The 27751-nt window shown below is 42.2% G+C and overlaps 1 protein-coding gene across 1 annotated transcript in view; it reads right to left on the bottom strand.

Annotated features, from left to right (window-relative positions):
- sgta (small glutamine rich tetratricopeptide repeat co-chaperone alpha) overlaps window positions 1-27751 on the bottom strand; it is a 49188-nt gene that overhangs the window by 6979 nt on the left and 14458 nt on the right. The window contains exons 5-10 of the mRNA XM_084309799.1: window positions 22024-22123; window positions 21594-21698; window positions 20257-20392; window positions 16643-16705; window positions 11281-11318; window positions 10647-10895 (exon numbers count right to left, since the gene is read on the bottom strand). Coding sequence (XP_084165925.1) covers window positions 10647-10895; window positions 11281-11318; window positions 16643-16705; window positions 20257-20392; window positions 21594-21698; window positions 22024-22123 — 691 coding nt within the window. The remainder of the gene's footprint in view (window positions 1-10646; window positions 10896-11280; window positions 11319-16642; window positions 16706-20256; window positions 20393-21593; window positions 21699-22023; window positions 22124-27751) is intronic.

Here is a 27751-nt window from a genome sequence, read left to right as displayed (position 1 = left end):
ATACCTCCAGTTCCCTCTTGGCATCTCTGTTGCAGAGATGGTATGCTGCTGAAACGGTCTTGCTGGTGCTGAGCTGTAGGCGCCACTTTTGTAGATAGGCTACTAGGATGTCCATGTCTTGGTTAAGACCGTCCTCCAGTGCCTTCCATGTGGGTCTTCTCAGCATGATGGCAAGATCGTCCGCATAGCCGTACTTTCTGGATGCTGTGACTGGGAGATCGTAGATGTAAATATTAAACAGCATCGGAGAAAGGACTGACCCCTGTGGGACACCGTTCCTCAGTCTTCTGAGCCTGCTGCGCTGGCCATCGCTGGTGTGTAGGACAAAACTGCGGTTAGACAACATCTCCATGATAAACTTCACCATGTGCCGATCAGGTACCATCCTCATCAGCTTCAGGTGGAGTCCACGGTGCCAGACAGTATCGTATGCGGCAGTCAGGTCCAGGTACACTACCCCCGCTTTCTCATTAGCCTGGAAGCTGTCCTCGATGTCTTGAGACAGTAGTGTTACCTGGTCCACTGTTGATCTACCACGTCGGAAACCGGCCTGTTCCTGTGGGAGCTGTGTGTCAATTACTGGCTCAATGCGGCTATGGATCATTCTTTCCAATATCTTAAATGGAACACAGAGCAGCGAGATGGGTCGATATGCCTTGGGGTCTTCCGCAGGTTTGTTAGGCTTTGGCAGGGCAATTACAGAAGCACGACGCCAGGTCTTGGGGATCTTGCACCTCTGATAGCATGCAGAGAAGAATGCACAGAGCCAGTCAGATGTTGTTGTGCTCTGGTGGGTGATAAACTCCGGGTGGATGTTGTCACGGCCTGGAGATTTGCCCGTCTTGAGCTTACTCATGGCCTCATCGAGTTCATCTGCTGTGAACTCTCCTGAGAGGTTAGAATCTACACTGGCCACCTTGGAGAGGGAAAACACCTCCTGTGTTATCAGGCGGGTAACATCTTTGTCTGCGTCTGGGTAACGACCGTTCTTCAGGAGCTCGGAGGCGATGGCATCTGCAGTGACTGGGCAGCTTGGGGGCTTCGTACATCTGCCTGTAAGCTGGTTGATCGTTTGCCACGCCTTCCGACTAGAATGGGTAAAGTCAATTGATTCAACTACTTCAGTCCATCTGTCTCTACGCGTGCTGTCCAGTCTCTGGAGCAGTGCCGCTGCAGTCGCATCCACCTCTTCCCTGGAGCCAGCGCTCTGGTGGTCGCACAGGAGGCGGCTGCACTCCTCGTCCCAACCAGGGATGTAGTTCCTGTTGTAGCCGCGTGGGATGGTCTTCTTTGCCGCACCCAGGAGGACCCCACAGTAGGCCTCATAGACGCCGTCCACATCGGCTGCATCTGGGTCTGGCAGACCAGCTGCCCTCTTATCCGTCTCCTGAGCAAATACCTCCCAGTTGGCCTTTCGAAAGTTCCATCTTTTGACAGGCTTCCCTAATACCGGTTGCACCAGTGATGGGACTTTAATGATGGATGGTCGGTGGTGTGAGTCGGGAAACCTGTCTAGGACGCGTCTTTCTGGTTTCGGGTCATTGCTCCAGCATACGGCAAAGGCCAGGTCTGGGTTGGTAGAGGTGTTCCAGCGTGCAGAGAAGAAGCTTGGCGGCTCCTTGGGGTCGTACAACAGCAGAGCATCGATGTTGGAGGCCCATTCGCTGAACGCCTCTCCGTTAGGTGTTGTGTAGTTGTAACCCCAGTCTGTGTGTTGACAGTTGAAGTCACCTGGGTAGATGGCGGGTGCAGTTATGGACGGGAGGGACGTAGCAGCCAGCTCTGATGGTGGGGGCTTATATACGTTGATGACTGAAGTTTCCTGGATTTTAGTAACCAGCCACTCGATGTTGGTGCCTGGTGGGGATTGGCTACTGGCTGACCAGCTTAGTTCAGTCCTCACGAAGGTTGCCACACCATGTTGCTTGTTGTGGATGGACCCGGCTAGATGGAAACCAGGCATCTTGAGGATGTTATCGTTTGTGCAGTGTGTCTCCTGCAGGAGCACCACCGCTGCCCCATTGGAATCAGCCAGGTGACGTACGATCTCGAGTTTGGCGCTGGTGAGGCCCTCGACATTGAGTTGGAGCACTGGTAGGCCGCGGTTTTCGACGGCCGGTATGACCGCCCGTCCTGAGTAGGACGCTCCACCGTACCTTGGCCTGCCTGCTCGACGTTTAGTTGGCGACATTCGTTTCACAAGTTGGTCTTGCACCATCTCTTGCTACTTACAGGGAAGGCCTCGTGAAGGCTGTCGTCATCTCCTACGGTGTTTAAATCCAAAATATTGATAAATCCTCTGCCATTGTTGTGTAACGTGGCATCTTTTCTCTAGTCTTCTTTCTCTGCTTCACGTGAAGTTAGATCTACTCTAGAAGTGAAACTGAAACTTAAATAGCATACAGAGTGGGGGGTGGGGGCGGTAGGCAATTAATTTACTCAGTGGATGTCTGAACACAGAACGACACCGGTATCACTGACTACTGCGGAAAGCCTAAGTATAACTTAACCTGTTCCACCCGACGGGGTCGGTACAGACCCAAAAATGGCATATGGTCATAAATCAATCTTTTTCAGAGTGTTGCATATTTTTTGCGATTTTTTAATCAAACGTTTTCAAGTATTAAAGGGGAACTATTTTACTATTTCTTTCACTATTTGGGCACTTTTACACAATTCCTGTGAGTTTATGGAACACCTCTGTAATTATATATATTTTTTAATTCATTGTTTTGTATTTCTAATCAAGTCCTCAAAAACAGCATTTTTCTACCTCAAGATCTCGAGCTGTTTTGAGCCTGGGCTCCTAAACCACTGCGACGCGGCACCGGCGCCTGAACATTAACATGCAGCGGTGTCTTTCTGACATCACAAATCATCACATTTTCAGATGACTCAGTTCAGTGAGGGTGAATATTGTGAGAGGAGAATTGGAAGAATGCGCCAATATGAGAATTAGAGACATAGATCATATTAATATAAGTCCACATAGCTAGGAAACAATGCTAAACACTGAAAAAGGCCATTTATAAGATAGTTCCCCTTTAACATCACTAACATGTCACAAAAGCATGTAGAATGTATATTATCATCAATACGTTAGTTTAGGTTAAAAGTGCCATTAGATAGTTTTAACTTCTCGATTTGCTGAAGTCTATTACAAGACGGCGACCAAAGGGCGGTTAGGTGGTCGAGCGGAGATTGCGTTCGTCACCAGCCCCGGAGCTGTGAGCTTGGTTCGCCTGTTCGAATCCAGCTCACAGCTCCGGGGTTGTCACCAGCTTGGCTGGCCGTCTGCACTGATACAATTGGCTGTATCAGAGGGTGGGAGAAGCTGGCGGGGTGGGTCCGGGTCGTTGTAAACAGCGACTCCTACAGTTCGGTCGGGGCGCCTGCTAAGCGCGGATTGGACATGAGGGGGATAGTGTGGTCCTCCCACATGCTACGCCCTCTCAATGAGAATCCGCGCTGCCAGGTGAAAAGAAGCGGTGATTGGCTGGACGTGTGTCGGAGGAAGCACGTGGTAGCCTCCACTCTCCCAAATGATCTGACTGTGGGGGGTAAAGCGCAGCGACCAGGAAGGGACTGGGAATTGGCATACGACTAACATTGGGATGGGAGAAAATCGGAGGAAAATGGAGGGGGAAAAAGACCAAAAAAAAAAAAAAAAAAAACAAGACGGCGACCATTTTGGAAAATTTGAATCATGGGAATTGTTTTTGCAGCCATTTTGACGAGGGGATGCATAGCTGTGGATCAGCGTTGGAATTATTCCGAACTACACTTCCTGTCAGATACTGTGGGGGTTCAAAGTTCAGCGTTCTGAATGAATTATTTCAATAACTGTTATTATTCGGGATAATAAGCCACAAAAGGTAACGTTTTTGACAAATATTGAAACAGTTAGTTTCTCCTCCCTATTGTTAGCATGTAGCAACAATTAGATCTGAAATTAGTTTCAAAATGGTTGCACTGTGGTGAAAATAAAAAGGTACAGTAAATTACAGTAGATATCATCTGTTCTTATGCACGCCTGGTCACCTGGTGATACTAAATCCAAATTGAACTTGGGCATTTGAAAGATAATATATGTATGTATATGGCTATAATAAGGTAATTTATAAGCATCATATTCTATATTCTATAATATTTCAAATTGCATTGGTCCAGATGGGAGAATTCAGTACTGTATCTACAGAACCTTCTGTTTAATCATCTTGCCTTTATAAATTTTTTTTAACCGGCTCAGTGGCCTCGTGGGTAGAGTGTCCGCCCTGAGTTCGGGAGGCTGGGAGTTCAAGCCCTGGCCGAGTCATACCAAAGACTATTTAAAAATGGTACCCATAGCCTCCCTGCTTGACACTCAGCATCAAGGGTTGGTTTGGGGGGGAAGTCCTTGCAACATACTAGCGTCATGTCCAAGGGGTGTACTTGTACATCAAGCTGCCTCGCGCTACGGAAACAGGAGATAGGCTCCTGCCCCATGTGCCGTTACGGCTCGAGAACCATTGGTTCTCAAAGGCAAACTTCTTTATTAATTTCCTTAGATTTTTTGTACACATGATCTCAAGAAGGTACTGAACAAGATCAGTGGCAGTTTTTTAAGTTTGGTCATTATTATCATGGTGTTATACACCGTCAAAGATTCAAAGAAAAATCATAATTCATATTCTCCTTCGTTTCATCACAATTTAAGCAAGCCTAGTAATACACAATATTTCTGACACTGAATACATTCCCTGAGGTCCATAGATGTACCTAGATACCAAGAATATGCAAATGAGCCTTGTAGAAGTAGAGCAATATTCCATTTACCTAGGTATATATTTTAGGCGAAAATATTCCACGGGTGGAACAGGTTAATAGAAAATATTTATATTTAATAATAATAATAATAAATATTTTTTTCCTGTACCGAACAGTGACTGCAAAACCGAGGTACATACCGAACCGTGGCTTCTGTGTACAGTTACACCCCTAGTATGTATATAATGCTAAATATATATATTTATTCTCACCGCATATATATCTATCCACACCCGTCTGTACTTACCTGCATAGTCCTTTTACATACACATATTTGTATATATGTATATAATTATTAGGGCTAGGACTTCGTATCGCATTAATTTCGATTAAAGGGGAACTATTTTACTATTTCTTTCACTATTTGGGCACTTTTACACAATTCCTGTGAGTCTATGGAACACCTCTGTAATATATATATTTTTTTTTATTCATTGTTTTGTATTTCTAATCAAGTCCTCAAAAACAGCATTTTTCTACCTCAAGATCTCGAGCCGTTTTGAGCTGATGTGCAGGTGCTGGTGCCTGAGGAGCCACATTAACATGCAGCAGTGACTATATGACATCACATATAGGCACATTTTCAAACGACTCAGTTCAGTGAGGGTGAATATTGTGAGAGGAGAATTGGAAGAATGCGCCAATATGAGAATTTTGAGACATAGATCATATTAATATAAGTTCACATAGCTAGGAAACAATGCTAAACACTCAAAAAGGCCATTTATAAGATAGTTCCCCTTTAAATAACTACAGAAAAAATGTTACGTTAAAAAGAATTACGCATTTTATCGCACGTTGCGGCACCCTGCTCTAGAGTTACATGACGATATGTCAGGCGAGCGACCTTTTATGCGCCGCGTGTCAGATGACCACCCCGGACTCCCGACGCTCCAGAACTGCCAATCATCCACTGATGGTGAAAATGATTGGTCAGCGTTGTAGCCAATGCGTGTACCACTCCAATGATACCCCACGTGGGAGGTGCAAATAAGGGATCTAGGTGAAAGTTGAAAACCAGAAGTCAATCACACTTCAGAATGAATGGCCATGGATGAGGAAATGGATTTGAGAGCTTTTTTTCTTTTTTTCGCACGATTTACACAAATCTCTCTCTCTCAAAGACCCATTTCTGAACGGATTTTTATAAATTTGGACCTGTACTACATAAGACTTCAGGCTATGGATCTGCTGTGTTTTCCAGCTTATACCTATTTTTTTTTCATATTGCAACCACTACAGAAAAATGTGAGTACACAAGTTCAACTCAAGTTCAGACCTATGTTACTCTATTTCATTAGCACTAAAAGTGATTTTTCTTTTTTGCATTAGTAACTTCAGAATGTTATCTTTCAAAAGAGACCAGGCTCATGCATGTGCTATACGTATAGAGTATAAAGATAAGCTTTGCAAAAAAGTATGCAGTCCTCAAGTTCAAGTAAAGAAATTGCCACTTTTCTGGGTGACTGTTAACACATTCTGTGCCACGCAGTTTGCCCATCTTATACCGCTCTCTGCCAGTGCTGTAAGCCTATGGAGTCGCTCACTTTCTTTGCAGGGCTATAACTTTTTAAATATTATAGTTACAATGGGGGAAATAAGTATTGAACACATCAACATTTTTCAGTAAATGTATTTCCAATTTACTCCAATTTACTACAGACGTTTGTATTAACTCAAGAAATCCAGACAAGAAATCTAAACAGTAAAGTCCATATCGCTGCTGTCGGGACAAAACCTCATAACTCCATTTTTTGAAAAAGAAAAAAAAAAAAAAAAAAAAAAAAAAAAATGTATTATATAAATCAACTCCGTAGATCATCCTCCATGTGTGTGTGGGTTTTACAAAGTTTAAACAATGGGAAAGCATTAAACCGATCATCTGTCTAAACCTCCTAACTCTATTCACCCTCAAATCTGTGTTAGTTTTTTTCATCTGCTGAAAAGTTGGGTTTTTGGAGTTATGAGGTTTTGTCCCGACAGCAGCGATATGTAAATAAAGTTATGTGTAATAAAGTGGAATGAAACAGGAAAAAAGTATTGGACACTAAGAAAAAGCAGTACACCACAGCAAGGAAAGGCAAGGAACTAGCTGAAAACCAAAACTAATTAGGAGGCAACTCTACCTCCTATCTGTGCTAATAATGTCATTGTGAACTGGGTTAGAATATATTGATGTTACTAAGGTGCCACACAAGAAACATCAAATGATGGGTAAAGCAAAGAACTCTCAAGACGTTCACAAACAGATTGTTGCAAATCATGAAAATAGAATTGGCTAAAGACGTATTTCACAACTTCAGAATCTTCCAGTAAGCACCATTGGGGGCATTATCCATAAGTGGAAGCAACATCACTCCATCATCAACCGGCCATGCACAGGTGCTCCTCGCAACATTTCTGATCAGGGAGTCAGAAGGATACTTAGAACAACAATCCAAAGCATACAGCAAAGGAAACTTGCAGTTGATTTCAGAGAAAGAATCAACTTGTTGGAATGGCCCAGTCAATCACCTGACTTAAACCCAATTGAACATTTGTGGAAGCATCTGAAGATCCAGATTCACAAGAGGCCTCTCCGCAATCTTCAAGATTTAAAGACAATCTGTGTAGAGGAATGGGCCAAAATCACACCTGAATACTGCGGGTGATTAGTTACATCATACAGAAAGCATCCTTGGAGCTGTCATTACAAACAAAGGCTTCTCCACTAAGTATTGAATTAATTTCATGGTGTTTAATACTTTTTTCCTATGTCATTCCACTTTATTACACATAACTTTATTTATGTATGGACTTTAATGTGTAGATTTTTTGTCTGGATTCCCTGAGTTAATACCAAAGTCTGGTGAAAATTTCACTTGAATGGCCACATTGGAAATATATTTACGGGTCTGCAGTAATTCCTAGAACGCGAGTTATAGGCCCTGACGCATATTATACATAATCGATGGCGTTTCGTTCCTATACACGCTATATTAAAAAATTCAAATGCATATGCTCGGTATACATTATGCTCCATCATGCATGAAGGAAAGGGGGGGGGGGGTCGTTTATGAGTCCTTGATTGTCAGCAACGGCTTTCTTTAGTACGACATCATATGTTGATCAGATGGATTGCAATGAAATAAATGGACAATCGAGCTGGAATTAACGTTAGATTCCTCTTACCTGTGGTCGATGAGTCGGGAGAAAAAATATTCCAATTATTTGATTTCGATCTGCTAGATCAATTTTTCCGTTTGTATGACGCAATAAACGCCGAAAGCATATTGATTCTTCCGTCTCGAAAGCGATCCAATGCACTCAAGTGTTTATCTGGATCCACATAACAAGATAGCTCTGCCGGAACATTTTCCCCGATGCACAAAGCGCCACATCCGGTTTAGAGTGGAGTGCAACTCGCCCGAAATCCACCAGGCAGCGGTATTGAGGCGTTGAAATATCAGACAGAGTCCAGCTGGCTCCCGGAGCCTTGCTGGATGAATTATGAATGCCAATAGCGAATAAAGGAAATAACGATCATAACAACGAGTTAACTCGTTGTTGGCGCTCAACGATTGGCGGCCAATAACGAGTTAACTCGTTAACCCTTTATTCGCCAATGACGTGTTCCCACGTCATTCTCCGCCATGCGTAATCTGCCAATGACGCCGTAAGGCGTCTTTGAGATCAATATTTCACAAATCTGTGATGGCAATCATATTTTACCCACGGAGACTTGGGATCTCCTGTTGATCTCCTCTCAACTCTCCAACGGTTCAAGAGCGCCATCTGGTGGCCGATCAGCGGATCGCCCAAACAGGAAGTGACGCGCCGGAAGTGGTGCTCATCCATATTCGGTCCGGGCACTCGCTATCGTTAGCGGGACTCTAGCTCGACACACTGGACAGCGATCAGTTGCCAATAACTCGATAAACAACATGATTTGGACGTATATACTATTATACAACCTGGAAATGGATCGCATATATCAACATCCCATAATCGAGAACTTTCTGCTCGACGCTGATCGCCCAACGCTACGAGGAAGCTGCGGTGAGTTTCAGCGTGTTTGATTATTATTAAACGTATAATCTGCTCTGATATATATATCGCCCATACTACATGAATCATTTAACGTCGGCCACAGACTTATAAACCCCCCCCCCCCTCCGGTCACCAGCAGATGATGAGGCAGGACGTTTAGGACCTTGTACAATTGAAAGTTTTAATATGACGTCAATCGGTATCAAACTACATTTGATGATGTAATATATGTATTTATAGCTATAACTCGCGTTCTGCAGAATGCTGCCGAAAACGATAAAAACATTTATACTTTAGACCGTATTTTAGTATGAATATGTGAATGAAAAAGTAAAACGTTGCTACATCCTAAACGATAGATACTTGACGTTGAATGGGCCATAGTAATGTCAATTTAGCAATACAATTTAAAAAGTTATAGCCCTGCAAAGAAGGGGAACATCTCCATAGACTTATAGTGGTGGCAGAGAGGGGATTAAGATCAGAATAATCCCTGGCAGATAAAGGGTTAATGGTGCAGAATGTGTTAAGGTTAAAAACAGGTATCTGGCAACCAGTAAAAAGAAATGAGTACACAAAATCTTTACTTCAGTGTGTTCAAACCTCAGTTCACTCAAAAAATGTAAAGCCCCATTTTTGCCCGATCCTTAACTCATTCAGGGCCAGACCCAAGATAAGTTGGGTTAACTCGCCGACGCTTGAGCGCCAAACCCAAGAAAAGTCAGGTTTTCATCGTTATTTCTTTTATTCGATATTTCCATTCATTATCCATCCAGGGAGCCTGGTGTTGCGGCCGATATTGCACATCCTTTGAAACTCTCTGTATTTGGGTGTGCGTTGATTATATTAGGTCCGGGCAGACATTTCCTAGTCGGGCATGGCGAGTGGTTATAACGCATGGATTTATAAGAATCAAAACACTCCCGATTCATGTTCTTTGGTGTATTATGTTATGGACACAATCGACATCAATACTTGGAATGGCGATCAGATCATTGGAATATTCTTTTTGGGGTACATCCTAGTCAAGGTAAGGGCTTATATGGTATCAATCTTGCGTTGATCCAATAATTCCTTCATTGTGATCGGAGCGTATGTGTGTAATGTGTGTGTGTAACGTATTCCGTTGGTGACGATCAAAGCATAAATAAACTACCCCCTCACCCTTTCATGTATTCATGATGAAACATAATACCGATATAGATTTTAATTCGAAATAGTAGCGTATACAGGCGAGAAACGGCACGTTTCTAGTGAAATTGCACGTATTGCTGCGTTTTCTGGGATTAGACAGGATTACTCTAAAACTATACTCATATTCACCACGGTATAAAACGGGAATGTATGGATGAAATTCCTTTTCTTTTTCACAAATTGAACGATAGATACTCGATGTCAAATGGGCAAATAGTATTATATCCATAGCAATAATATATAATATAGTTTTAGCCCTGCAAACACCGTCACGTATTCCTATACTTTAAAGCGTTGGCCTTTTAACCAACACAGTACACAGCGCCCTCTGCGCCGATTGGGTTAAGAGATTAATGGGCGGCTGGGTAGCGTAGAGGTCTAAGCACTCGCCTACTACCACAGATACCCTGGGATCAAATCCAGCTGTCAGCCAGTGGTACCTCCGGCTTGGTCAGTCGTCCCTACGAACACAATTGGCAGTGTTCGCGGGTGGGAAATAGAATAGAATAGAAAAATAGAAAGGCAAAAAAAATATATAAAATAATAAAAGCTCCCTTGATGAGGTCCATGTGAAACGTAACAACATAACAGCAACTACAAGAATCAGCAGTACATACGCTTGGATGAGGCCAGAGATGTCCCCGGGGCCGGCTCCTCCTGCTCCTCCTGCTCCTCCTCCTCCTGCTGCGGCCGCTGCTGCTGCTGCTGCTGCTGAGGCTGCTGCTGCTCCTCCTCCTGCTCCTCCTGCTCCTCCTCCCATCCCTGCCATCCCTGCCATTCCTGCCATCCCTGCAGGCCCAGGGAGCCCCCCTACGCCTCCTACTCCTCCCATGGGACCGTATGCCCCCGACATCATTCCCGACATTCTAAAAAAAGATGGTAAGTCGTATTAATTTTATCCCGACAACGGGTCGCGACCCAAAGTGGGGTCGTGGGTAGACATTGGCAAGTACATTTTCTTTTCTTTTTTTAATATCTATAATTTTTTAGTTATTTTTTAATGTTCTGGCAACATATTTTCGTTTTATAAACGTGTATCGATAACATAGTGCTGTAATAGAATTTTTAAATAAATATGCATGATTAGGTTTAACAATGTGGGCTTTTATTTTGATATTCCTTAATTCCACGTTGAAATTACGTGATACATTAAAATGTGGGGTCGCCAAAAAGAAATCCTAAATAAAATGGGGTTGTGGTATAAAGAAAGTTTGAGAAACCCTGCTCAAAAGAACACTTGGGTCGACTCACAGTTGTTGCACTTGTGGGTTGTTCATCAAGTTGGATGCCTGGGAAAGAAGAGGACATTCATCAGGAGCTGGGTAATAATGAGTCTATAAACACACGAGATATTCCTTTATTGATCCTCTCGGGGGAAATGCAGGCGTCACAGCAGCACGGGGGGAGGGGAGGGACAGGTATGGGCAGGCTAATAGCCCAAATTTAAATAATTGTAAAGATACAAATAATAACAATATAATTAACTCTGAAATATAAGCATATGAGCAAGTAGGCAGTGTACCCAAAAGGTGCAGATGAGGGTCTGTATTCCCCATCAGTTATATTATGTATGTTACGATAAATATTGTCAATAACACTTACCGGTAGAATCAAAAAGTAAAGCATACAGTACACACAGGTGCAGTATACATCATTTGTTACGAGTATGCGTCTGTCTCTAGGAGGTCGATGATAGAGGGGGGGGGGGGGTATACACTAGTACAGCAGTTCTCAAACTACGGGTCGCGACTCAAAGTGGGGTCGTGCATTGGCAAGTAAAAAAAAAAAAAACACACTTTTTTTGGCAACATATTATGGCTAAATATGCCTCGTTTTATAAATGTGTATTGATATAGTGCTGTAATTCAACTTTCTAATAAATATGCATAATCAAGTTCAATGTGTGGTTTTATTTTGATATTCCATAATTCCACGTTGAAATTACGCGATACATTAACACTAGGGATGTCCGATATTATCGGCCTACCGATATTATCGGCCGATATTGGCATTAAAATGTGATATCGGAAAATATCGGTATCGGTTTTCAAAAAAATAATTATTTACATTTCTATAACCTTTATTTTTACCCAGGCAAGCAAGTAAGAACAAATTCTGATTTTATTTATTGTCAAAAGTATGCATAATGTTATGTTAATTCCACAACAAGACATATGTAATGTTAATTACTAGGGATGTCCCGATCCGATCACGTGATTTTCCGAAGATCGGGGTCGGCAATTTATTTTTTATTTTCTTTCTTCTTTTTTTAATAAATCTGTTGTTTTTTTTACTTTTTCTTTTTTTATTCAACAAACATGACCATGTTCACGTCTTAAACTCATACCGAGGCCTTAGTTTTGGTTTTAAATTGCATATCATCATTAATTTATTTATTGTCACACAGAGCAGAAGAATTTTGCCAAAACAAACCAATAGTATCCAGCTGCAGAACGGCAGACCAGCCACACTCTCTGACCCAAATAATTTATTTTTTTATCCCAATTTCTCACATTACATTCACCCTGAATGTTGACGTTATACAGGTGAAAAGTTAACTTCATTCAAGCGAGGCATTGCAATCCTTGACATAAATCATTTGATGTATAATTAAATCAAAGGAAATGCGTTTGGGTCTGAGAGTGTGGCTGGTCTGCCGTTCTGCAGCTGGATACTATTGGTTTGTTTTGGCAAAATTCTTCTGCTCTGTGTGACAATAAATAAATGAATGGTGATATGCAATTTAAAACCAAAACTAAGGCCTCAGTATGAGTTTAAGACGTGAACATGGTCATGTTTGTTGAATAAAGAAAAATATATATATTTGATCGGATCTGGAAATATCGGTATCGGTAGATACTCAAAATCACATGATCGGGATCGGATCGGGAGCAAAAAAACGTGATCGGGACATCCCTATTAATTACCTGAAATTATTCCGTTTTTTTGGGTTGGAAATCCTGCATATATCGTTATCGGCTGATATCGGTATCGGAAATTAAGAGTTGGACAATATCGGTATAGGTAAAAAAGCCAACATCAAGCATCCCTAATTAACACTTTCAGCGCCATAAACTGTCCCCATCTCTGCCGCTAGAAGGCCAGCTTAAAATGGTAATTTCTGCTGTGTTTCACGATGTTTGCAGAGCTGTGTGTGTTCTGTATTATAGCTGTGGAGACAATGGTGTGCTCATTTGCTCATTTGACAGACACTACTTGTAGTCCAACATGGAAAAAAAAAATTGTTTCTACACTGTAGTTTGTAGTTTATTACACGCATCACGCATTTCCTTTTTTTTCTTATTGGTCTTTTTCCCCCTCCATTTTCCTCCGATTTTCTCCCATCCCAATGTTAGTCGTATGCCAATTCCCAGTCCCTTCCTGGTCGCTGCGCACTTACCCCCCACAGTCAGATCATCTGGGAGAGTGGAGGCTACCACGTGCTTCCTCCGACACACGTCCAGCCAATCACCGCTTCTTTTCACCTGGCAGCGCGGATTCTCATCGAGAGGGCGTAGCGTGTGGGAGGACCACACTATCCCCCTCAAGTCCTATCCGCGCTTAGCAGGCGCCCCGACCGAACTGTAGGAGTCGCTGTTTACAACGACCCGGACCCACCCCGCCAGCTTCTCCCACCCTCCAATACAGCCAATTGTATTAGTGCAGACGGCCAGCCAAGCTGGTGACAACCCCGGAGCTGTGAGCTGGATTCGAACAGGCGAATCCAGCTCACAGCTCCGGGGTTGGTGACGAACGCAATCTCCGCTCGGCCACCTAACCGCCCTCGCATCACGCATTTCCAAGATAATCCAGTCTTTTTCCATAGATCGCTTGATAAAAAGCGTTATGTGCAATAAGCCTGAATAGTTCTGGTTGATTCCCTGAAACCCCAAATACTCCCAAATCAAAAAAGTATATAACATGTATATGTGCCTTCACAAAGTCTTACCCCGAAAATCCGATAGGTAGAAAAAGCCTTGTTTATGACCGGTAAAGTAAGCCACTGTGATCGTTACATAAACATATTTCACGTTTGGTAAAATAGACATAGGGGGTCCTTACCTTAGCCAGAAGGTAATCCAAAAATAATAATTCCATTGATCGCGATTACTTGTTTATATGTAATTACACATGTTTACGGGACACTACAGGTTGAGGCGAGCAGATCTGCTAGCGATTGCTTTGGAAGAGCTCCTCCCCCCACAGAGCAAGCCTCAATAGTCCGGTGCATTCATTGACTTTTGTTGCCTTTCTATCAGAGCTCAAAAGGTAGGCGATACTGCCACCTGGTGATATTCAATCGGCATTGCAATTCCAGCGTAGTTAAACGAGCCAGGGATGGCTAGAATGATCCGGATGATGATTTAGAACGGGGATCAGAGGAAAACGATCTAAGGATCTAAAAAGAAGTTTACTTGTTATTGGCGCTCAGCGCTTGTCGGCCAATAACGAGTGTAGTCGTTATTGGTGCTGAATGTGTTAACACTTGAGTGCCACGGACGATTTGTCGTTAGTTCATGCCGCCAGTTAAATGCCAGCAACGCTATATAGCGTTTGTTTGTCGTATTTTTTTTTATTAGAGATTTGAATTCATATTTCATCAATCGAGCCTCACGCTAGTGTTGCAGACTCTCTCTGAGCTCCATTGGGAAAATACCGCCCCCTATCGTCTCTCCCTGTGTAACTGCACCCCATTAGATTAGACTGATGATGGGGGGGGGCCAGTTTCCTCATTTTACTTTTCCGTCAAGCCAACTGAAGGATCCAAGTGATCGCAGAACCACAAAACAACGTGGAATACATATTGACAGTACCCAACGCTGAATCAATAAACACGATCGATATTTGGAATGGCGATCAGGAATTGGAATAATCTTTTTGGAGAACATCTGATCTGAGGTAAGCAATTTATTTTACCAGTCTTGGGGTAATCGGATCTGTTTTGACCTATATAACAACGTGTGCCCTATGTGTGTGTGTGTGTGCTGATCAGGAAATGAGAATATCTTTTTCAGATCGCTTATATAGCGTGCATAAGTACACATATACTATCGATAATCTAGCGTTTATTTGAAAACGATTCATAAATAGGTCGAAAAATGACAACGTTTTTTGTGTATGCCAGAATATTCCAGTAAATGCCGATTATCACGGAATCTATATATTTTCCTGAAAAACGAGGGCATTTCAAAATGCTATAAAAACGGAAATGACCCGATTAACACTTTGACTGCCGGAAAACGCTTAAAAGCGTCATTCCCGGCCATGCTCAAGTTGCCGGAGGACGCTTTACAGCGTCCTTATATCAATATTTCAAAAATCTGCGATCGGATTCATATTTCCCCTCCGCTGGCCTGAGATCCACCAGGAGGACCCACTGAGCTCTCTGGCGGTTCAGGAGCGCCATCTGGTGGCCGATCGGCGCAATCGCCAAACAGGAAGTGCTATGGAGGTTGTGCTGGTCGGCCGTATTACTTCCGGGCACTCTGTTTGGCTACCGGGACTCGATCTCGACACAATACATAGCGATCGATTGCCAATAACTCGATAAACAACATGATTTGGACATATATACTATTATACAAGCTGGAAATGGACCCGATATTTCTACATACCATAATAGGTAAATGACTGTTCCACACTCATCGCCCAACGGCGCGAGGAGGATACGGTAAGATTCAGCGTTATTTTTGATCGTATTCCATATAAACTGTTATGATGAACATATCACCCACACTAGATGAATGATATGACGCTGCCCATGGAATTATAAACGATCCCCCGCCCATCCGGTCATCATCAGATCATACGTAGATCATTCTAGAAGTACGTCCAATTGAAATTTTTTATATCGCCCCGATTGCCATCAAACTGTATTTCATCATCAATATAATGCATTTGGGGCTATATATCACGTTCTGGAGAAAGCTGCAGAAAGAGATGAAAACATACTTATACATTAGACCATACTTTACTATGAATATGTGAATGAAAAAGTTTAACGTTGCTACACAATGAACAATACATATAGGACTTTGAATGGGCCCTAATAATGGCAATGTAGCAATAGAATTTAAAAAGTTATAGCCCTGCAAAGAAGGGGAATTTCTCCATAGACAAATAGCGCTGGCAATCCACAGTCATTTTCCGGATTTCTGGCCGGCACCCATAGTGTTAAAAAACAATCCGTTTCGACAATGTTGACTGCAAACAAGTCATTGATAAACGACGGGCAGATTAGACACATAGCCATAATTTAAGACAGAGATTATGCGTTCACAACGCTATCATTGAAGTGGCTGGCGGCATTCAACCACGTTTTACCATGTTAACAAGTGGCAACCAAGTGTTAAGTGTGGGGGCGCCAAAGAAAATCCTAAATAAAATGGGGTTGTGGTATAAAAAAGTTTGAGAAACCCTGCACTAGTATAAAAGTGAACACCTGGATCACTTCATGGCATGATCTCTGCTACATTTACAACCTTGTTTTCAATGAGAGTGACCCCCCTCCCCCTCTCCCCTCCCTCGACAGCAACATCTGTTGTTGAGATAGTGAAACAGCACAATTGTCATAAAACAGTAACATGTGTTTGAAACACTGCGTGGTTCTTACTATGTTCATGAAACCAGGGTTGCCGAGCAGGCCTGCCAGGTCCACTCCTCCCATTCCTGCTGTCTGAGGGAGACAAGACACAATCCACCATGACCATCTGTGCACATGGAACCAACGGTACAACAATACAGTTCAATTTGCAGGGGTGTAAAGTATTTGAGTAATTGTACTTCATTACAATACTTAAGTAGTTTTTGGGGATTTGTACTTTACTCAAGTATCATTAGGTTTGTATATTTGTACTTTTACTAAAAAAATAAAAATAAAAATAAAAGAAATAAAAGAAAGTTTACTCCTTACATTTAAAATGCAGACCTACAAAGTACAAATCTCGCAGGTCCAACATTTTAATTAGTATATTCGTTTCTCTGGCCGAACTAACGTTAGCGTTATTAATCCTGCGGCCAAACTTTATTTAAAAACAGCCAATCAAATCCCCATCAATGGAAAATGTAGCCATGCTGATTGGTCCTTGTGCAAGACTAGAAAGCTGGGATCTTTGATTAAACACCTGCTATCAGAAGAATAGACAGTGAGAAAAAAAGTTTTGACTTTTACTTTTTAGTACTTGAGTACCGTACATTTAAAAGTAGAAACGTTTTGACTTTTACTCAAGTGTGTTTTTAGCCAGATACTCTTCAGATAGACTTTTACTCTAGTAAGATTTTGAGACTGTACCCATACTTTCACTTAAGTATAATTTCTGGGTACTTTACACCCCTGTGAGTCTGCCTCAGGGCAGCTCTGGCTGCAATTGTAGCTTACCACCACCGGTATGACTGTGTATGAACGAATAATGGACTCTGTGAAGCGCTCTGGGTCTCATGAAGAGCGCTATATAAATCCAAGTCATTATTATTATTATTATTATTATTATTATTATTATTATTATTATTATTATTATTATTATTATTATTATTATTATTATTATTATTATTATTATTATTATTATTATGTCAATTTGATACATCTGTGATGGGACAGATTCAGTCACCAATAATTTAATGTTTGATTAAGGCCTCAGACCAAGCAATTAAGTCCATAGTATTACGTTTACAAAGAACATACCCCACATACTTTTTGATCGATTTCAACTCAGTTTTATGGCTGGATTGATACATTTAATTTTACAGCCCTGCTGACTTTCTCAGTGCAGTTATCTTATAGACTCTTTCTCAGTGCAGTTATCTTATGGACTCTTTCTAAGTGCAGTTATCTTATGGACTCTCTCAGTGCAGTTATCTTATGGACTCTTTCTAAGTGCAGTTATCTTATAGACTCTCTCAGTGCAGTTATCTTATAGACTCTTTCTCAGTGCAGTTATCTTATAGACTCTCAGTGCAGTTATCTTATGGACTCTCTCAGTGCAGTTATCTTATGGACTCTCAGTGCAGTTATCTTATAGACTCTCTCAGTGCAGTTATCTTATGGACTCTCTCAGTGCAGTTATCTTATGGACTCTCTCAGTGCAGTTATCTTATGGACTCTTTCTCAGTGCAGTTATCTCATGGACTCTCTCAGTGCAGTTATCTTATGGACTCTCTCAGTGCAGTTATCTTATAGACTCTTTCTCAGTGCAGTTATCTTATAGACTCTTTCTCAGTGCAGTTATCTTATGGACTCTCTCTCAGTGCAGTTATCTTATAGACTCTTTCTCAGTGCAGTTATCTTATGGACTCTCTCAGTGCAGTTATCTTATGGACTCTCTCAGTGCAGTTATCTTATAGACTCTTTCTAAGTGCAGTTATCTTATAGACTCTCTCAGTGCAGTTATCTTATGGACTCTCTCAGTGCAGTTATCTTATGGACTCTTTCTAAGTGCAGTTATCTTATGGACTCTCTCAGTGCAGTTATCTTATAGACTCTCTCAGTGCAGTTATCTTATAGACTCTCTCAGTGCAGTTATCTTATGGACTCTCTCAGTGCAGTTATCTCATGGACTCTCTCAGTGCAGTTATCTTATAGACTCTTTCTCAGTGCAGTTATCTTATGGACTCTCTCTCAGTGCAGTTATCTTATGGACTCTCTCAGTGCAGTTATCTTATACTCTTTCTCAGTGCAGTTATCTTATGGACTCTCTCTCAGTGCAGTTATCTTATAGACTCTCTCAGTGCAGTTATCTTATGGACTCTCTCAGTGCAGTTATCTTATAGACTCTTTCTCAGTGCAGTTATCTTATAGACTCTTTCTCAGTGCAGTTATCTTATGGACTCTTTCAGTGCAGTTATCTTATGGACTCTCTCAGTGCAGTTATCTTATGGACTCTTTCTAAGTGCAGTTATCTTATAGACTCTCTCAGTGCAGTTATCTTATAGACTCTTTCTCAGTGCAGTTATCTTATAGACTCTCAGTGCAGTTATCTTATGGACTCTCTCAGTGCAGTTATCTTATGGACTCTCAGTGCAGTTATCTTATAGACTCTCTCAGTGCAGTTATCTTATGGACTCTCTCAGTGCAGTTATCTTATGGACTCTCTCAGTGCAGTTATCTTATGGACTCTTTCTCAGTGCAGTTATCTCATGGACTCTCTCAGTGCAGTTATCTTATGGACTCTCTCAGTGCAGTTATCTTATAGACTCTTTCTCAGTGCAGTTATCTTATGGACTCTCTCTCAGTGCAGTTATCTTATAGACTCTTTCTCAGTGCAGTTATCTTATGGACTCTCTCAGTGCAGTTATCTTATGGACTCTCTCAGTGCAGTTATCTTATAGACTCTTTCTAAGTGCAGTTATCTTATAGACTCTCTCAGTGCAGTTATCTTATGGACTCTCTCAGTGCAGTTATCTTATGGACTCTTTCTAAGTGCAGTTATCTTATGGACTCTCTCAGTGCAGTTATCTTATAGACTCTCTCAGTGCAGTTATCTTATAGACTCTCTCAGTGCAGTTATCTTATGGACTCTCTCAGTGCAGTTATCTCATGGACTCTCTCAGTGCAGTTATCTTATAGACTCTTTCTCAGTGCAGTTATCTTATGGACTCTCTCTCAGTGCAGTTATCTTATGGACTCTCTCAGTGCAGTTATCTTATACTCTTTCTCAGTGCAGTTATCTTATGGACTCTCTCTCAGTGCAGTTATCTTATAGACTCTCTCAGTGCAGTTATCTTATGGACTCTCTCAGTGCAGTTATCTTATAGACTCTTTCTCAGTGCAGTTATCTTATAGACTCTTTCTCAGTGCAGTTATCTTATGGACTCTTTCAGTGCAGTTATCTTATGGACTCTCTCAGTGCAGTTATCTTATGGACTCTCTCAGTGCAGTTATCTTATAGACTCTTTCTAAGTGCAGTTATCTTATAGACTCTCAGTGCAGTTATCTTATGGACTCTCTCAGTGCAGTTATCTTATGGACTCTTTCTAAGTGCAGTTATCTTATAGACTCTCTCAGTGCAGTTATCTTATGGACTCTCTCAGTGCAGTTATCTTATGGACTCTCTCAGTGCAGTTATCTTATGGACTCTTTCTCAGTGCAGTTATCTTATGGACTCTCAGTGCAGTTCTCTTATAGACTCTCTCAGTGCAGTTATCTCATGGACTCTCTCAGTGCAGTTATCTCATGGACTCTTTCAGTGCAGTTATCTCATGGACTCTGAAACGATGGCTGCCGGAGCTTACTGGACTCTGGGTCTCCATCTTTTGCTCAGCGATCTTGAGGTTGGATCTGTACGTGTCGTTGTCTGGGTCCAGCTCCAGTGCTTTCTTATAGAAGGTCACTGCCTCCGTGTGCTTGTTCAGACTGGCCAGTGCAAGCCTTCAAAAACAAGACAAAAACAAGTAAACGACAATTCAAAAGTAACCCGGCGATGTGTTGAAGCAAAGTACTTAAGACCGCCACCAGTTATTCAGAAATGGTCTGAATCACAATGTGAAATTGTTCGTTTTAGTGCATTTATTTCCCATTGGTTCAGTTTTGCTTCACATTGTAACATAGTGTAATTCCAACTCCAAAGCAACAAGAGCAGAGTCAAAGTATAAATATTAGACTGTCGGAGTGGGGTCGGGGTGTTGGTCCTGGGGTGGGGGGTGGGAAAGGAAATGTCTTTTGTGGTGTCTGTAATCGTTGAAAAAGTAGATTTTTTTATGTTCTGTATTTATCATTATATATATATATATATATATATATATATATATATATATATATATATATATATATTTTTTCATTATTGTTATTATTAGTGTGGTACTGTGAGGTCTTGTTATTATTACTGTATTGTGTTTGTCTTGTTTTTTGTATACAAAATCTAAAATAGACTGTCCAAAGACTTTTGAGGTTTACTGCACAGTTGGGAGAGACTAACAATATCCAAGGCTGCAACGATACACACTTTCTGGGCAGCTATGCTCATTGTCAACTTCAATTTGTTCAATCTTCTCCCTGCCTTTTGAAGCATCCCCAGCCCCAATGTCCACTCCTTATAAAAAACATCAACCACACATTAGATCCTTTGAAGACAATATGTGTAGTTTCTAGGGCTGACCTCGACTAGTCGAATAGTCAACGATCGATCGAAAAGAGCCGTAGTCGACTGCCAACCTCTTAGTCTAATGCAAACTTTTTTTTTATCATTCTTTCCAAAAGCAAAGAGGTCTAGAAGCGTGGCTAACGCTAATGGCGCACATACCAGCAAGGCTGACTAACTACGAAAACAGGCACAAGAGGCACTGAAAGAGGATTTCACCCGTCTAATGAACACACTAGACTAGACAAATATCAAGATGTATCCATCAGTGGACCAATTGCATGCTTTTGCAGAGGACAAGAAGCCTTCAGTCGACTCCTTCAGACATTAAGCACCCCCCACAGCCCAAATGGAATGATACAAAAAATATATATATATATATATAATTATTTAAAAAATCGACTACCAGTCGACTATCTGCACATTTTGGCCAATCAAAGTCGACTATACAAATCGTTAAGTCGGGGACAGCCAGGCCTAGTATTTTCCTACCCCATTCTTCCATATGCTTTGCTGTAGTTTGGGTCGATCCCAATGGCGAGTTCACAGTCCTGCACGGCTCCAGCGTAGTTGCCTATTTTGCTGTAGGCTGCAGCCCTACGAAAACAAAAACACACACCGAAGCTCAGAAGATCAACAGCTTCTGATTAACTATATATACACGTTGTTAAATTGTAATAGCTATAGTCATAATCTACCGTACGAAACATGCAACATGATACTATACAATATGCTATACGATATACATTTATGCTATATGTAACTATACTATACTAACTATACAAAAACATACATTTGTGTTTTTTTAAAGTGACCTTTGCTTTTTCCTAAAGTGACCTGTAGTGCATTTGTGTGTGAGAGAGTGCAGGATGTGTGGTGTGTGTGTGTGTGTGTGTGTGTGTGTGTGTGTGTGTGTGTGTACCTGTTACAGTAGTAGACGGCATTCTGAGGGTTTATGACGATTGCCTTGGAGTAGAATTCGACAGCTGCTGAAAAGTTCTCCACTTTCATTTGGTCATTGCCTGGAGTTGAGAGAAACCTTATTGGTTAAGGGCTGACCGGTGGGTTTGATTACTGGGCTAAAACTGAAATATTGGCTCAATAGGCCATTTTGAGAGCAGCCATTTTGACATGTCATCGCAGAGTAAACACAGATGTAATACATAGGGGTGCACCGATATATCGGTCGAGTATCGGTATCGGTATCAGCCGATATTTACCTTGTTGACTGCAATCGGCTTATAGGCCGAGAAGATCGAATTTACAGATGGCAGTGGCCGATAATTATCCGTCAATTTGTGTTGCGTCCATCTGGTCCACACGCTGGAACAGTACTTTTTATAAGCTGGAAAGCCTTACAGAAGCGCACACTCGCTGCATATTCCGCAGATTATGACCTCCCCGCAACTCTCAATGCGCACCAGTGGGGATTAGTTGAAAACGTCCTCACCCCTCTCTCTCCGTTTGAACAATCGACTACAATCTGAGGCACCAGCTGCCGACGTGATTCCCTCGGTGGGGACCCTGAGGCGCCTTCTTAGGAGGACGTCGACACAGACCGTGGGGTCAGAACTACAGAGACCACACTGCCAGAGGCTATAAATAAACGCTTCGATCAAATCGAGTCTGACCCCATCTACAGTATTGCAACCGCACTGGATCCTAGATATAAGGATCGTAATATATATAAACTGGAGATGGGCAAGACTGGTGATGAAGCTCATAGTGCAGAGGCTGCTGGTCGCCCACAGCAGAGAAGGGCACGGACGGACGAGGCACGGTCCACTCTGTCTGCACGACATCCTTTGATGAGATTTGGGAGGAGAGTGGACCAGAAAGGCCAAGCTCCAGCGCATCGCAGCAACTGGATGGAAATCTTGCAGAGGTCTCCATTCCCAGAAATGAGAGTGCACTTGGATACTGGGAGCAATAATCACGGCCGTTCCCCTGTACTGGCACAGACGGCACGCAGATACCCATCTGCCCCATGCACCAGCGCGGACAGCGAGCGTCTGGTCAGTGCTGCGTCTCATGTTATAGATGAGAAGAGAAACAGACGAGCTGCGACAAAGCAGAGATGCTTCTCTTTATAAAGAAAAACATGACGCTTTTTATTAAGAAGTAGGTTAAAACGACGTGCGACGCCGCTCTAAAATCTCTGCACTTTAACGTTCCTTTTACGACGTGTTCTATTCATTTCCCAGTTCTTGAATACACGTGTATTCTACAACTTTTTTTTTCTTTGTTGCTGTTAAATGTTAAATATATAGGCTATATATCTGTGCTGTTTGATTGAGAAGTGATGCACTATTATTCTGAAATTCCACTCTAAAATGCTGTATGCACTTAAAAGACGTTCACGTGGCAATATGCTGTGCCTATTTCTCAATTCTTGAAGACCTAGCATAGTCTGAACACTAGAAATGCGCCTCTGAAGTAGGGCTGCACGATTTTGGGAAATAATCTAATTGCGAATTTTCTCACAGATATTGCGATAGCGATTAAATTTGTGATTATAATACAAACAAATAAAAATAAGCAGCCCCACAGAGGTTTATTGTAAAATGCGGCTTGCATCTGGCCTACGCGGTGGGTCTTTTCAGGACACCGAGTCTGAAAATGTTTCTTTTCACCTGGGAATCGATACCGGTACCCAACGATACCTTTTTTTCTGTACTTTACTCTCCCTCTCTGAAGTCTAAACTTCACAACACACAATCTAAAACCCCTTACCTCCCTCTCCCAAACCGATCTTGTATCTCAATGGGACTTCCTGGTTAAATAATGTTAAAAAATTATAATAATAATAATAATTGCAGGCCTGGCGATTTGATAATTGCATCATTCCAAATCGCGATTTCGATTAAAAATCGATGAATCGTGCAGCCCTACTCTGAAGGTTTCAGCACCACGGAGAGCGCCATAGTGCACGTACAGGCTGTTGTGCACGTACAGGGCCATAGTGCACATACAGGCTGTTGCGCTCGAGGAATCTATCTTATTACTGGACCGTGCAGCTTCAAGTAGAGCCTTAATTTCTGACCAAGAGCATATTTATAAAAGAATAAAATTATAGAATTTCACTCTTCACAAGCTCCATGCTGCATCCATTTCTCTGGTCCGTCCACGCACCGGTCATGAGGGAGAAGAACCTCTCCACGAATGAATTAGTGACAATAGGTGTGTTCGAGATTGATTTCGGCTCGCCTCGAAAGTAGACGAGAGCAGCCGAGTGCAGCCGGGGGAGGAGTCAGAACGTCGGACACTTCAGATTTGACGACAGCCTGCTCGCCTAGTGTCGCACGGCAGATATCGCGTTCACGTTCGCACACACACACATAGAGCTGCCGCGATAACCGCATTACCGCGGTATCGCTGTTGCATCACGCTCACCGCAGAGTTAGGCTGAATACCGCGTCACCGCTGTTTTTTATCATAATAATAAAGTTGGCTTGCGGCTCTGCAGATATACCCTACTCGGTTCCAAGCGACCCTATTGGTCCAGCCTGGCTCTGCGGCTCTGCAGATACCCCCTACTCGACGCCTCTGAACGAAAACAGAACGCCGCCATCTTTACTGCCTCGCTAAGGATGCATTTCATTCAGGATTTGTTTGCGACAGAACCAAGTGCAATAAACAAAAAAGAATGGATTCACTGTGTATTCTGCCTTATTTATTGATGAAACAAAACCGACATCAACCCAATTTACCACCGAGCGGAGAGTTTAGTGTCACAACAAGATCGCTGATGTGTTAAGTTTGTTGTTGTTATCCGATATACACGAGAGGTAACGTTAAACCCGGGTTTGCTTGGTAGAATACACAATGAGAGGTAACGTTAGCTTTGGCAGAATAGACGCAACGAGAGTCTGGTTAATGTTGTTATTGATTGATTGATTGAAACTGTGTTAAACTCTGGCTTGCTGCAAGCCCTCGGACATCTATGCCCACGGAGCTTTCAGTGTACACAAGCGAGCGGCGGCGGCCCCGCCTGCATCCCCATTCCCCAAACGGAGTAGTACCTGGCTGCAGTGGAAAAGGAACGAAGTACCAGGTGCCTAAAGCGGGTCGAGTCGAGTAGGTAATATGCAGTGGAAAAGCGCCATTAGACTAGAGGCAGGCTATAAGAGTAGACTACTAAAAAAAAAAAAATGCATTCAAATTTTTATTTTTTTTTGTGCGCACTGTGCGGTAATTACCGCGGCGGTAGGAAATATTGCGCAAATTCGTGCGGTAAGGAAAATATCAATACCGCGGCAGCTCTACACACACACACACCTGTCCAGTTCATTATAATGCGAGGGCCGCGTGCACAATTAGATTAGATTCAAATGTATCGTCATCACACAGCACACTAGATTGTATTAATATATACCATATTTATATACCATTTTGTTGCACACTCCTGCCCACCGCAGCGCACACACACACAGCGCTGAATAATTCTGTTTTGCATCAATATATTATATATACTGTATATTGAGGCAAAACAGAATTATATATAGTATATGTTACAAAGGATCAGATTAAACCGAATATATATATTTATTGATTGATATATATTGCATAGTATTTGTATATCGTATGATATCCCTTGTATATTCCTTGTACATATACACGGAATATCCCTTTAGCCTAGTACAGACCATAATATTTCATTCTCCTATTGGACAGGCGCCAAGGCCATGCCTCCAGAGTCAGGTTCAAAGCCACCGTCAAGACATGTCTGTACATGCCCGGCCTTGCCCAAGAATACGAGACAGAAATGAGGTTGGCACTAGATTGTTCGCCGTGCATATAAATATGGCGCAGGTGAATACAGAAGCACTTAGTCAGAACTTAGGCTGAGGTTACACCTTTCGTATCATCTTCGTATTGTTTTCTTATACGCATCGCCGCGTATCGCCGCGACGTCATGCGCCTCGAGTCACACTTTCGTTTTTTTTTCGTTTTTGTCACCAGAGCACACTGATGAAGTACACTGCCAAAGCAGTAGGTGGCAGTAGGTGGCAAACATGAAGGCAATTTCAACCAATCAGAACGAATGTGCCAATACACTTCCTGGAAGCTCCAGCAAAGAAAATGTCAACAAGGCAGGCGCCTATGCCGCGCCACCATCTTGCTCAATGCAGCAATTCTTTTTTCAGCAAAGCCTAATAAAAGTGCAATAAACAAAACGGATACATTCACTGTGTGTTCTGCCTGTCATTTGTTGATGAAACAAAACTAACATCAACACAAGTGACCACCAAGAGCGGATAGTTTAGGCTAAAAAACGATCGGTATCATTGTAGCATTGTTAGCTGCATGCTAACGTCAATGGAGTATGCCATTATAACATATAGCATTGTGGCTAGAAGCTAACGTTAGCTCACGCTACTTAGCCAGCATCAAAACTGATGATATCGCGAGCTATCAGTAGTTAGATAACATTAGAGACAACGCTGTGTGTATTAAACAAAGGTGAATAGATGACTGGGCCATTTTGTTTAATGCTTGTTAAGTTGAAAGAGGAACTCTGAGCTAACAGGGTCTGAATCCTGATAGCTCACGTTAGCCAGCTGCTCATGCCATCGGTAATGCTAGCAGAATGAATGGATGTAAACTTTATTTAACATATTGCATATGGGTACAATACAATACGGCTCAATACAAACAATTGTTAAGGGAATGCAGACTGTTGTAGCTTGGACTGGGGTCCTTATAACAATAACTTGACAATGAATGAATGAATGAATGAAAACTTTATTTAACAGATTGCAGAATGGGTACAATACAGTACGGCTCAATACATACAATTGTTAAGGGGATGCAGACCTGAGAAAGACGTTTGTCTTGTTTCCATCAGGGTCCCCCATTTTCAATTCATATAGACATATATGACATACATGACATACAGATAGTCAGTACTGCTACATCTATACATTTATGACATACCAGATTTGCAAATACAGTACTGTTTGTGATACAGAAGGAGTCAAGAAAAGGGAGTATATACATTTGACGTAGAAACTGTACATTGGAGGTTGGGTGGGGGGGGTTGGGTACATTGGGATATTGACAACCATACTGGGTAATTTACATTGGAGGTGGTTGGGGGGGGGGGGGGGGGGCGGGGGGCATACTGTATAAACAAGTAACACTGTACATTGAGGGGGGGGGGGGGGAGACACTGTACAAACAAACACAATTGTACATTGAACTATTGACAAAACCATACTAGGTAAATGACTGTACATTGGAGGGGGTTGGAATGATTGGGTTACAACACATGGTAGCTGAAGCTATTTGGGACACGGAGCTCTGTCCCAAACACACACACACACACACACACTCTGCTGTCACCGGAAGGGCACGCAGATGGTATCTACTGCGCATGGGCGTTTTCGCAACAACGGCTAGCGTGCTGACTACACGCTGTTTGTCGACTCGTTTTTTTGCGTATCTCCAAACGCAAACACAATTTTGCGTTTCAGCCGTATCCACAAAAAAACACCAAAAAACGCGTTTCTGTGTAGATAGGACATCATACGTCGTCAAAAACGTATAAAAAAACGCCAGGAATACACTAGTCTAACCATAGCCTTAGTCTTAGAGAAACTTAGGAACTAAAGTTGAAGCCTCACCCACGATACTCCGTGCGGTGAAGT

This window comes from Notolepis coatsorum (assembly GCF_963971535.1).
Source record: "Notolepis coatsorum genome assembly, chromosome: 3".
NCBI classification, from domain to species: domain Eukaryota; kingdom Metazoa; phylum Chordata; class Actinopteri; order Aulopiformes; family Paralepididae; genus Notolepis; species Notolepis coatsorum.
Note: the sequence above shows the minus strand (reverse complement) of the source record. Positions and strands in the feature narration are given on the sequence as shown.